The sequence below is a fragment of the Martes martes genome (assembly GCF_963455335.1).
Source record: "Martes martes genome assembly, chromosome: 6".
Classification (NCBI taxonomy): Eukaryota; Metazoa; Chordata; class Mammalia; order Carnivora; family Mustelidae; genus Martes; species Martes martes.
The window spans coordinates 91912232-91926367 of NC_137893.1; the positions used below are offsets into that span (position 1 = coordinate 91912232).

At 41.5% G+C, this 14136-nt stretch overlaps 1 protein-coding gene across 1 annotated transcript in view; it reads right to left on the bottom strand.

Annotated features, from left to right (window-relative positions):
- The window catches only part of CLIC5 (chloride intracellular channel 5), a gene marked incomplete at its 5' end in the record, with an annotated part of 156681 nt that extends 152549 nt beyond the window's left edge, over positions 1–4132 (bottom strand). Inside the window, one exon of the mRNA XM_080806300.1 lies at positions 3620–4132. Coding sequence (XP_080662426.1) covers positions 3620–4132 — 513 coding nt within the window. The remainder of the gene's footprint in view (positions 1–3619) is intronic.
- Positions 4133–14136: the final 10004 nt, after the last annotated feature.

Here is a 14136-nt window from a genome sequence, read left to right on the forward strand (position 1 = left end):
CAATCCCCCATCGTCCCTTGTCTAGTTTTTCAACTGCCTCCAAACTGTCCTCTCTGCTTCTACTCTTTCTCTTTTGCAGTCTGCCATCATAAAGGCAGCCAGGGGACGCCTGGGTGGCTCAGCCAGTTGAGCGGCTTACTCTTGATTTCAGCCCTGGTCATGGTCTCAGGGTCATGGGTTCGAGCCGTCAGTCAGGCTCTGCACTCAGTGCAGAGTTTTCTTCAGATCCTCTCTTGCCCTCTCCCTCACCCGCCCCCCTCCATGCTCTATCTCCCTCTCTCTAAAATAAATAAAGGAATCTTAAAAAACAAAAAACTCTGAGGTCTCTCATATCAGCCCAAGTAAAAGGGAAAGGGTTTCCTCCACGCGCTCTGTGCCTACCTCCACCCCTCTGGCCCCACCTGTTGCCACCTTACCGCCCTTGCTCCCCCTACTCCAGCCACACTCCCCCCTCGACCCCCTCTTCACTGTCACTCTGTCCCACTGTGGGAAGCTGAAGAATGGCTCCCAAGCATGTCCATGTCCTAATTGCAAGAATCCATGAGTGTTGCTTTCGGTGGCAATAGGGAAGGATGTGATTGAATTAAGGATATTCAAATGAAGATTATCCTGTATTATCCTGGGGGACTCGAACTAATCACAAGTCTTTTTATAAGAGGGACAGAAGAGGAGTCAGATCAGAAGAAGGCACAGTGAGGAGAGAAGCAGGGAGTGCCACAGTGATAGGACGTGGGCCAGGAGTCAGGAATGAAGACAGCTTCTAGAAACTGGAAGAGGGGAGGAAACAGATTGCCCCCTGAACCTCCAGAAAGAACACAGCCCTGCACACACCTTGATTTTAGCTCCATAAGACTTAGTTCAGATTCTGATGCCCAGAACTACAAGAGCACAAATTTGTGTTGTTTCAAGCCACTGAGTTGTGTGGTCAACTGTTACGGCAGTAGTAGGACACGTCCACACCCGTTACTCTGTTTCATGTTTCTTTAACGTTCCATCATCACCAGGCATATGTTGTATCTGCTTATTGTCCACCAGTTTTTCCCACTACAGTGCAAAGTGCAGGGGACCCAGGACTTTGTTATAAACCCAGGGCCTGACACAATAACAATCCATTGAATGAATAAATAAATGCTATATTTTAATTATGCAATTGCCCGATACCCTGAAATGGCTGAACCTCAGTAAAATGTCGGTTGAACACACAGTGACAAACCCACATGACATTTTCCTGGCTTGTCTAGGACAGCTGAAAATGCATGCAAGTGAGTACGTTATGATGCAGCCCAAGTGGTCTGCGCCACAATGGCTCAGGGGAAGAATGACACCAGGAGCCTTCCAGCATTCTACGGTCCCCACACCCCAGAGCTGGGGGGAGGGAGCAGCCTGAGCAGGTGACACTTAGACCCTCCACTCCCAAGCAAGGAGAGAAGCCCCCTGAAGGCTCTGCCTTTGCGTTTATTTTCCATTCAACACTGAATAAAGAGCCTCGGTGGGGATGGTGCGGGATGGGGAAGCAGGGATGGTGAGCGTCGCTCTTCTTACTAAGTGCTGCTAAAGATCTTTAAAAAAAGAGTGCCCCAGGGCACCTGGGTGGCTCAGTGGGTTAAGCCACTGCCTTCGGCTCAGGTCATGATCTCAGGGACCTGGGATCGAGCCCCACATTGGGTTCTCCACTCGGCGGGGAGCCTCCTTCCCCTGTCTCTCTGCCTGCTTCTCTGTCTACTTGTGATCTCTCTCTCTCTGTCAAATAAATAAATATAACCTTAAAAAAAAAAAAAGAGTGCCCACATAGGAGCTGAGGCATCTTACTTAACAATTACATTAAAAAGAATGTAAACCTAAAGAGTTCGTTAAAGCCAATATTTGCTTTCGGGAACTACAGATCTTAATTAACATAGGACCACACATTCTCTTCAAACAGTTTTTCCTGTTGCCCATACCAGCAGGAGATGCCAATACTTATGTTTTCTCCTACTTCTGTTGCTTCAGCACCAGTAGCAGGCTAACTTCTGGGGAAATCAACACTCCGCCAAATTTACAAATGTCTTAATGGGTGTCGCCAGTGACCACGATCCACCTTGTCGGCTGCATAAAGTTGCATGGATGATTCTGTCCTGAGAAAACTACACCACTAGTCCTCACTAAGTGCGGGGTTTTGTGGGTTTTGTTTTGTTTTGTTTTTTAACTAACATAACAGTGATGTGGATTTGGAAGCTGGAAGGCTGCTTATATGCACCTGTTTGAACATCAGTCACCTCCTCAGTGGAGCCTCTCCTGATTCCTTCCTGCACACTTGATTGCTCCTTCCCGGGAATACCCACCATGCTCAGCCGGAGCCTCTCTTTCACCGAAATTAACCACGTGCAAATCTGTCTCCTGCACCACACTGCTGATTTCTTGACAGTAAGTTCCCTCCTCGTCTCTCACAGCCCTCCCACGCCCCCCCAATAACATAATACCAGGCAAGTTTTGAGGGGTCCCTAAGTATGAGCCAGACACTCCTGCTAGTTGCTCTTTAAAAACCTTGTGGTAGAATAAAGGAGATGCAATTTACATACAAAACAACTAGGGAAAAATACAAAGTCAAAAAATAATAATATCCTCAATGAGCAAATAAAGTCTATTTTACTGGAGTTATTAGAAACCACAAAGGGGACAAATAAGTGTGAACTGAGGGTTTTGCGGGTTGAAACAACAGTATTTATTAATACGTGGTCTTCATACTAAGAAAAGTGTAAATATGAATATTGTCAGGGAGTGGATGTTGGGGAAAAACTTTCTGCCCTCGTGATTCATAAAGATGAATCATCTTTGATTTATAAATCATGATTTATGAATCATAAAGATGATTCGTAAAGATAGCCCTGGAATGCTTTTTTTATGTTTTGATAACATTGTAATAAATAGTCTTTACCATAATATCAGTCTAAAACAAAGATTACCGAGGTTCTGAGTTTCTACATCATCATAAGCATTAAAGTTCTGAGTATCTAAGTTCTGAGAATCTATCTATCTAAGCATTAAACATTAATACTGGCTATTAGCGTCTTAATACTCTTACCACTGAAATCATCTCACTATTCATCAGATATTTTAGTTATATTGATGCCGAAAGGGCAGGCTCAGTGACAGAGGTAACGTTTATTGACCATATATCTGAAGTTATCTGTGACCTTAGAAATACTAAGAAGGAAACTCCGGTGCCTGGCTGACTGTGGATTCGATTTCCTCTCGCAAGACTTGGTTTCATTTTTGCAAACTGAGTTGACAAAAGAAATCTAACCATTCGGGAAAATATACTCAATGCCTGTCACACAGGTAAGGATTTGAGCTCCATTTTCTGCTCACTTGGAAGTGAACTCTAAAAAACATGCTTTGCCTGTGGTCTATAAAGTCCACGGTTGAGACACACAATTTAAATGCACTTTCCAATTCTTATACTTTGGAGCAGCCCGGAGGGAACTCTGGAATTGACTCATTTAACCAGCCCTACTCTTGAGTATGTGTTGAGATCCAAAGACCATGACATCCCGCATCTCTTCCTGGACACTTGGAGCAAAAGAAGACCCCAATTAGTCCACCCACCCATGCAAGGGTTCCTATCAGAGACAGCCCTTACCTTCACAAACAGGCTGATCTCAGGGTGCGTGGAAGCTGGGTTGTTTTCTTCCAAGCCATCAGCAGCAGAATTGCTGATGAAGAAGGCCCTGCTCTGCTGGATGGTGAAGTTTTGGGGGGAAAGCAGGGCTCCCGTCTTCCTGTCTCCATCCTTCTGGGGTGTCTCCGGGCCCGGCTCCTCGTCTTGGGTGGGTGAGTGTAACTCTTCCATTGAGATGCCCTGGTCTTCCTGCTGCTCCTTTGGGTGAAGATCCTGGGCAAGATCCTCATCAGGCAGGAGGTATTCTGCTGCTTCTGGCTGGGAAGAGGTCAAGCCCTTCTCCTCACTTCCAGCCACATAAACAGAGTCATATTCGTGGGTTTCCAGATCAGTGGCAGAGACATTGCTTTCTGGCAGGCCTCCGTGGATGTTATCATAAAGAGGAACTTCATCCTCTTCTGGCTGGTCTGGAAGCTCATACAGCCCTTCCTTATGGACTGTGTCATAGATGGTGTTATTTTCTTCGTCGTTCATGTTCATGAATCTGGTAGATCTTTTGCAGGAGGACCTGAATGAATCAGAAATGAAGAAAGGGACAGAGGGTGCTGTACCACCTTGCAGAGGAATCAACAGGCTTTTGAAACGCAGTGACTAGCAACAGCTACCCATGAGACGTCTCTAACAATCATTTACCAGAGACTTTCACCAGCAAACCACAAGTCCATTGGACGCAAGATAAAGCCGCCGTCCTCAGTTAACTCCTTCACTCCTAAGGATCATTTCAAGCAGGTTCTGGGGGGGTTCCTCACTGCCAGGAACTCTGAGATTCCTCAGTTTAGCAAGGGGGGGGATTGAGTTATCTTCCCAGTCCACATGGAAATTCTGAATATTTAGCCATTTGTCACTCAAGAGGGCTCCCTTTTCCAGTTGCCTCCAAATATTGACAACATTCAAGAGGTCTCTGCAGCTGAGGGGAGAGCAGTTCTTCACAATGGTAACTCATCCATTAGCAGCTGAATTCATGACACGAAACAATTCTGCAAGCATCCATACCCTAGGATACGTGAGTTATACACGGGCCAGTTAGGTAATAAATTCCATTTGCATTTCTTATCTGGAAACACCACTAGGTGATTAAATGGCAGAAGGAAAAGGAGATAAATGCACTGGTCTATAGTCGCATCAGTACAGACCACCAAAATAAAGAACTCAAAGATTTATGGCTTTGAGTTTTATTTTCCTGCTTAAATCCATGTGATCATTATAGTCAACAGATCTTCGCCAAGATTCTGTTATGGACAGCACCCCACTGAACACTAATTATACATGATAGAAGATACATTCTTTGCGGTCAAGAGACTTCTAAACATATTTGGAAGGCTGGGAAGAAAAACTAAACCCTAAAGTGCACAAAATAAACTATTCAAGATTTTCTTAGTGCAACTGGCCCACGTCTGGGATAAGCAGGAAGGAACTACTGCCTATTTGATGTCACCTACAAATGCCACAAATAGACAGGCTCCTTGTTTTGTTTTGTTTTGTTGTTTTTAAAGATTTTATTTATTTATTTGACAGACAGAGATCACAAGTAGGCAGAGAGGCAGGGGGAAGCAGGCTCCCTGCTGAGCAGAGAACCTGATGCAGGGCTCGATCCCAGGACCCTGAGATCATGACCTGAGCCAAAGGCAGAGGCTTAACCCACTGAGCCACCTAGGCGCCCCATGCTCTTTTTTTTAATGGGGTGCTCTATTCTGCTAGTTCCTGTTTCCCTTCTTCATACCATGCACATGGTTCTCTTGAAGTGACAACCCAGAGAGATTAGGAAGGCACTTTAACATCTAAACACCATGTGAAAATCTAAGAAGCAGTGCAACTCTGGACAAAACATTAGATGAACATTTTATTAACAAAACTCCCTTGTACCCTAGCTCCAGCACTGTATCCAGGAATCGCCTGGAGCAAACTAGAGAATTTCTAGAATTCTAGCTTTGGGGAGGATTCAAAGAATAGATAAGGGTAAAGATGCTAGAGACACACTTTAAAGGCTCTTGATATTAGCCCTTTATCTTTTATTGAAAAGTGAGGTCCTTGCAATGACCCACAAGATCCTACAAAATCGGCACCACCTTTCTGATACCTGCTTTCCACCCCACCCCACCCCCGCCTCAGCTTACTATGGCTCAGATTATCTGGCCTCATTGCTAGGCCAGGAACATTCCAGAATGCTCTCTGTGTTAGGATCTTTACATTGGCTGTTTCTTTGGCCAGAAATACATTTCCCCCAGATGTCTACACTGTTAATTTCCCAAACTCTTCTAAGTCCTTGCTTATACATCCCCTTGCCAATGAGGCCACTCTGTCCTGTTTCAAATGTCAACCTATTCCAAACTCTTATCTGCAACCCCCCTCCATTACTAAAAACTTTTACCTGACTTTTAATTTCTTTTTCCATAATACCTGTCATCTAATAAGATGTGATACCTTACCTATTTTTGTCTAGAGCTTATTTTCTGTCTTCTCCCACTAGAATGTAAACCCTCTGTGGTCACAGATCTCTGTCTGCTTCTTCATCATCACCTCAAGCACCTAGAACAGGGTCTGGTATATATTAGATACTCAATATATATTTGTTGAATAAACTTTGGTGATTGTTTGATATCTTTATCCTCCACTGAACACAAAAGTTCTGTGAGAACAAAGCCCATGTCTATTTAGCCGATCAGTATATATCTAAAATTTAGCAGCTATCTGACACATCATGGATGCTTACTAAATATTTGGGTTTTTAAAGATTTTATTTGTTTATTTGACAGAGAGAGCACAAGCAGGGGGAGCAGGAGAGGGAGAAGCAGGCTCCCTGCTGAGCAGAAAGCCCAAGTTGGGGCTCGATCCCAGGACCCCAGGATTAGGACCTGAGCTGAAGGCAGACGTTTAACCAACTGAGCTACCCAGGCACCCCTACTATGTGTTTTATAAACAACCAAAATGGAGGAGATGGATCTAGAATTCATGTTCTTTTACTCCTGGTCCATTTTTCTTTCTGTATTATGTGTATAAATATTATCTCCTCACTGTATTTAAACTCTTACAGGAAGAGAACTATCTTCCACAACACTTTGTATACGCAAGTTGGCATGTTAACTCATAAAAGAGAGTCTATCAATCAATTAATCAGTCAAAAATATTTTGAGGACTTCATATATATGTTACATATATATATTATATATATTTTATATATAATATATATATATGTTACTCTAGGAAAGAGAATACAACACATAACATGCATAAGCAAACAAGTTTGCTTATGTCACCTCCATGTTTGGAAATCTTTGGTGAGTCCCAAGCATTTACAGGAAGATATCTCTTTCAAAATCTTTCACAACCAGAACCAAGTCCATCTATCCTGCCAGCTTCTCCCCTCAGAATTCCCCCAAATGTTGTTTTTTCTTTTTAAGATTTTTATTTATCTACTTGAGAGAGAGAGAGAGCATGAACAGCAGGCAGAGGGCAGAGGGAGAGGGAGAACCAGGCTTCCGGCTGATCAGGGAGCCTGACACAGGGCTTGATCCAAGGACCCTGGGATCATGCCCTGAGCTGAAGGCAGACACTTAACTGACTGAGCCACACAGGTGTTCCTCCCCCAAATCTTTTATTCTGCAGCCAGATAAGTTGCTCTTCCCTGAACACACCATGTTATTTCCTGCCCCCATACTTTTCCTCCCATGTTGCCTCTACTGGGCACAATTCTACTCAGTCTGCTATGTGCAGGATATAAATATACATAAGACATGATCTTGTGTGCACATACAACGGAGAAAATTTACACATTAAAATTCAAGAGAAAGGATCCAACTGGGCCAATGGCAAGCCTGCCCATCGTCTGGAATAATTTGGGGCCAATGTCTGGTATTCTGCTTTACTTATGCAAAGACCCAACTAGGTTGGTTTGCAAAGGGTTTTTCAAGCTGTAGAACTGGGTCACTCTAACTAAACTGAAAAAACATCAGATTAGCAACTAAAATGCCAATGTATTATTTTACTACAAAAAACCCTGCCAAATTGACTTGAATACCTCTTTAAGAAAATAAGCATAATCAGGTGCCTGGGTGGCTCAGTCAGTTAAGCATCTACCTTCGGCTCAGGTCATGATCCCAGGATCCTGGGATCCAGCCCCATGTTGGGCTCCTTGCTCCTCAAGGAGCTTCCTTATCCCTTTCCCACTCCCCTCTGCTTGTGTTCCTCTCTCTGCTGTCTCTCCCTCTGTCAAATAAATGAATTAAATCTTAAAAAAAAAGAAAAGAAAAGAAGCATAATCTCTTCAAGTAGCAAAGTCTATGCAAGGAATCAGTTAAGATAATGTCCTCATATTATGTTCATGTGATATTTACATGTTCTGAGATAATACCTGCCCTTCTAAGCCCAATATCAGTGAATCGTGCCTTTTCTTTTTATATTGATCAGTCTCATTAAGAACTTACTAACATTATTTTTTTAGAAAACATTTGGCTCTATTAATAGTCTCTATTGTGCATTTCTTTGCACTTTCATTAATTTCTGCTCCTGTCTTTATTATTTTCTTTCTTTTCCTCTCTTTGATTTTACTTGGCTGTTTCTACCCTAGGATAATTGTGATTGATAAATTGGTATTCAGCTTTTCTTCTTTCCTAGTACACACATTTAAGCCCATTAATTTTCCTCTAAATACAGCTTTTGCTGCATCCCATAAGATTTTACATGTTTTATTTTTATGATCATCCAAGTCAAAAGGATTTAACTCGTATTTTACTGTATTGTATCGTATTTATTTGTATTGTTGTATCATCTTGGTCATGAACTGTTTCTTCAATTAAAAATGCCACTCCTTATCTCTAGTAATATTTTTTGCCTTTTTTAAATATCAGTTTTCTTTTGGTTAGTGTTTATAGATTTATTTTCTCAGGTTTTTACTTTCAACGTTTGTGTGTCCTTATATATAATCATGAGATAGTTACATTTTTATTCAGTCTGACAATCTTTGCCTTTAGTTTGAGTAGTTGTTCTAGAAACATTTAATGCTATTGCAGTGCACTTAGGCTAAATAGATTATATTACGATTTCTATCTTTAAAAATGATCAAAAACTTGAATAGAAATTTCACCAGAAAATAACATATGAATGTCACATAAAGTCATTAGAGATCAACGTTATTAGCTCTGAGGGAAATGTGCTTCAATGAGTTCATTTCATACCACCAGAACAGCTAAAGTTAAAAAGACTAACAATACCAAGTGTCAGTGAGGATATGGAACAACCAGAATTCCCATACACTGATGGTGAGAGTATAAAATTGTACAACCACTTTGTGAAATTGTTTGGCAGTTTATTATGAAATGAAATGAAATGAAAAATAAATATAAATATTTATTTTTAATAAATGAAATATACATGTATACACATACCCTATAACTCAGAAATTCCAGCAAATCTTAAAAATGTATCCAAGAAAAAAAATTAATGTGGAAATCATCATAACAGGCTTGTATGAGAATGTTTAGAGAAATTGGATTCATAATCCAAAACACTGGAAACTTCTAGAAAGGGAAGAATGGACAAACTGTGATGTATTTATATAATGAATATTACTCAGTAATACCAAAAGCATGAATCACTGATACAGACAACAAAATGGATGAATCTCAGAGACCCTATGTTGAGAGGAAAAGGCCAGACATAAAAGAGTATACTAAATGTTTCCATATAATTATGTTAACTTAAAAATATATCAAGGGTTACAGGATTTTTAATCATTTTTTAATGGGGCACTTGAGCAAGAGATTTTAAGGCTCACTTCCATAGTTGATGGATAAGAAATGCCCCATGCTAACACTTGTCTTAGATTTCCTCCTCTGGGAGTGGAATTTCTCGGGTTACTGTTATTAAATAATGGGACTTAAAACCACTCCCCTCCCTGGAATACAACCGTCAGGCTGAACGAGCCAAGCAAAGGAATTTGCGTGAAGCTCAGGGTGCCAACAACATCCTGACCGCCAGTGTTGCTAGGAAACCATGAGCAGTGTCATTACAAAACTTTCAGGGTATGTTAAACCCATTTATACAAACCAGGCATCAGCAAAGAATGCCCCAATCCTTACACACTTGAGGAAATAGGTCTTAAAATTCCCAGTTTCATAGTTTTCTTCCTCATTCTTTTCTCTGAATCTAGGTCCATTTATGTATTGTTCAGATGCAAAATGCCACCTTTTTATCAGTTCCTATTAAAAAAAAAAAAATCTACTCACACCCAAAACTTTCCTGGAGATTCTGGGGTCACGGGGAGTAGGCACGTCAGGTGGCTCCATTTCACTGGCCTCCTCATCCCCTCCTCCGTTCCTTCCTTTCTCCCTTCCTCTACTCTCAGAGGAGTCATCAGTTCTTCCAGTTTTTCCCACAGATTATTTTTCAGACTAACTCCACTTACATTAAGTTCAGGGGATGGGTCTCTTCTTCAGCTTCCTTCTCCAACAGGCTTTTAAAGAATGTCTTCAGACCCTCATGTCTTCAGTACCCTCTCTGAAGAGAATCCTCAGAGATATGATACTTTCCTTGTTCCATTTACATTCATGTGTAGCAATTTCCTCATGAGGTGTTTGGGGACACTGGAGACCCAGTGGCCATGCTTTTCCAAACAGAAGCAGTATCTCTGAATTGTTTGATCTTTAAAGCATGGAAATGGCTCAGCTCCCAGAGAAAGTGGGCATGGCCAGGGCACGTCAGGCCAAGAGAGCGAACCTTAAGCGCTGTCCTGCCTTGATCTCCCTGTTCACAGTTGTTCTTATCAGTGGTTTGCAGATGATGGGGAAGGGGAAATGAGGATATGTCAGAAATGGCTGTTTGAAAAGGGCTTGGAGTCTGTTCAACGTTTCTATGTGAAGGGGGTGAGGACAGTTTATAGGCATAAATTTCCTGCAGAGCTCAAATATTTGACTTTCACTAGCGGTACTCATTTGAGTTTAATATCAGCTTGTTCCAGCCAATTATGAAAACTCTTAAACCATATACTCCTAAAATAGGAAGAGATACTGAGGTCAGATCCTACAGCAGGTCCTGGAATGATTGATTGGGCCCCATTATGTGTGGTAAACCTATGACTTAAAACATGACCCCCTAGTCCGAGGTAGCTGAGTGAGCAGGTGGGTTTCAGGAAGGTCAGCACAAATGGTTGGCCTCAGATGAGCAGGGAAAAGAAAGAGAGGGAAAGACAAATGAATTATTTTAGGAAGGGCAAGTTTATCCCCAATGCCAGTACCTCCACTTCCTCTTCTGCCTTCTTCCTTTCACTGTACCCATCCCCTCACCACTGCTTTTGCTCTCCCAGGAGCCACATACTCTCAACAAGCCACTGGCTTACCCTCTCAGTAATTTTTTTCATGTCAAAAAAAAAAAAAAAAAATGCCAAGTCTAAGCCAAAGGAATGAATGGCTAATGGTAAATATTCAACTCTCACTCTTTAGGGAAAAATCTATTTCTCATTTCTTGTCTTCTCTACTAATTCTCAGTAGTCTCATATATAAAATGAGAGGAAAATATGTGTCACTGAAGGATTAACTTAAATAATGTCAGTAAGAAGCTTATTGCAGTGCCTGAGTGGCTCTTAATTGGGCACTTTTACTACTGCTACTGTTACTACTGCTAAGCTTTATTCCTGAGATAACAATATGGATTCTATTGTCTTTTTTAGAGGAATAAGCAAACATTGGGGCTTCATCTAAAGACACGAAATCTGAGATTACAAAGGGCTACAAAATACAGTCTACAGCTTTAAGAGTTTAAAATCTAATTGAGTGTAGGATATAATGCGCCAGCGAAAGAGTTGACTAGCAACAGGATGTATTATGTGTAGTGACAAGTAAGTGAGACTGATCTTTGGGACTGTAGGGTTTCACACTAGGCTGGGAGTGAGGCTTCCAGGAAAGTGAGTATCTTGGGTGGTAGTTGAGACTTGGATAAGTGGAGTGGAGAAGGGAGGGAAAGCTACGAGGCATCACTGCAGAGTTGAGAATTCACAATGATAAAGAGTAAATCAGGTTGGATGGAGCATGCACACTATCGAAAAACTAGAGCTAATGGGCAGCACTGGATTAGACTGTGGACACCCTGGAGTGGCAGGCTCAGAAATCTGAATTTTACACCATAGGATGATATTGAGGATGAGCAGACACCTAACACAGAAAAAAGCTCAATTCCAGAACCATTTAAACTCCAGCTAGGTTCAAGACGGACACAGGTGCTTGGTGAAAACTATTTTCAGTAGCTGGTATTGTTTATTGGAGCAACTCAGTCTACTGGCACATCACAGCATGACAACCACATTGCAATATGGGCACAGGGAGGAAATTGTGGGTAAGCCACCTGGGAAATTCCAGTGGTTCTGCTGAGTCATTCCCATCACTGTAATATGCCTCTCTCTTGGCACCCTCTCCACCAAACACTGTTCCCAGCCAGTCAATGCATAGCCTTCATCTAGTGGTTGCAACCTGCTGAATTCCATCCTCATGGTTCTGACTCTGGCATAGTCCACACTCGAGATTCCTCTTCACAAATGCTTTCTTGCATAGGAACCCCCAACTCTCTTACTTTCCAATTGTAAATAGTCATCCAGACCTTGACTCATCACTACATTTTGATCCACCTCAGTGCTGTCTATTGTAGAGTATACAATCTGGAAGAGCTCAGTAGAATCATTTATGATGTTTTATTACTTAGAGGATCTGAGTAAAGAAAATGGGAAAATGGAGACTATTAAATACTGGGGGGATGAGACAGATGGGATTCTCTTCACTCAAATAATCTAGTATGAATGGGAGGGGACAGGAAGTGATTTAAATAATTTAATAAAGAAATTGAGTACCAAAAACATCATTTTTTTTAAACCAGATGACCTATATGCCCTCAAACTATATGCCTCAGTCGGGGCAATCCTTGCTTCATGCTCTCCCTGCCCCTGCGCTGCCATCTTACCCGAGCTGGCACTGACACCAAGCCCAGAACCCTACTCTCAGGGTCCTCCAGCCATTCCTTTGTCCTTCTTCTTTATTCAGAGTGTGTCTGGTGTCCTCCCTCTGCTATTTCCAACATGACCAAAACCTCCTTGTCTGACCCTTTAGTAGCTCTCTGTCTCTTCTCCAAAACCTCCAATATAGGGGAAATGCAACTCATCACAGGTAAACTCATTGATGCCCAAAGACAGAGATGCCTAGATAGCTGACTTCAAAGAGGGAAAGAGAGGTGGGCATCCTCTTAGCCAGGCTTCTGCAGACAAGGAATCATACTGCATGAGTGTTCAAGCAGCTTGCAGAAATACTAAGTTTACTTAGTAGCTTAATGGAATGTTCCTGGGCTGACTATTTTTCATCTCCACCATCCTGCCCAAAGGGAATGCGCTTTCCTTCTGTAACGGACAACTTGGCACCCTTGAACAATCTCACCACATTCCTTATTCCAGTATGTATTTCCCTCTTCAAGGATTTTATTTTGTGATCTGAAACTTTTCAGGGTATTAGTATTTAGGGTTTTTAAATTTTTCTCCAAAGATATCTGGGAAATTTGGTTCTGTATTATAAAACCAAATGTGATCTATCTCAGGAATCTTCCGAGCAAGCACTCTGCATATTATTACATACTTCCCTATGTAACAAACATAAAGCAAATTGTCACCTGAACCATCCAGAAAAGATGGAGAAAGGGCTGTGGGTTTTGAAAATGCAACTTGACTCCTATAATTCCACTGGGTGGGGGACACACACCCCAAGTAAACTGTCCTTTCCTATTTGAGTTTTACATTTTCAAAATAGTATTTCCCAAGGTCATTGCCCTCAAGTTATTCCACAAACAACACACTAACCTTGAAATATGTACACAGCTGTGATTTTGAGCTCCTTGAGACTCTGCTATGACATCAAATATATATGTAATTTTATATTAAGAAGATTTCTTTTGGAGGGGAGCGGCACCTGGGTAGCCGAGTCTGTTAAGCGTCTGCCTTGGGCTCAGGTCATGTTCTCAGGGTCCTGGGATCAAGCCCCACATTGGGCTCGCTTCTTAGTGGGGAGTCTGCATCTCCTTCTCCTTCTGCCACTCCCCCCAGTCATACCTCTCTCTCTCTCTGTCAAATAAATAAATAAAATCTTTATTTAAAAAAAAAGATTTCTTTCAGATTACAAATGTAGTTCATGTTCATTATCAAAAAACATAATAAAAATCATCTGTAATTGCTCTATCCAAAGATAATCACATTAACATTCCCTCACTCTTTTTCTATCCATATGTACGTAGTTTTAATTGGAATCTGTTTATCTTTGTATTCTGCTTTTTTAAAATTTGACATTGTATAGTGTATATACACAAAGTGGAGGCATATTTATATATGACCACCAAAGTATTTTTCAAATAGTAAACTCAAATATTAGCTGATAAAATTTGTGAAATTAGAAGATTCAAAGATATCATTGAGCCAAATGACTTTTTAAAAGGCAAAGGGAAGAGTTTTGTTTAAATAA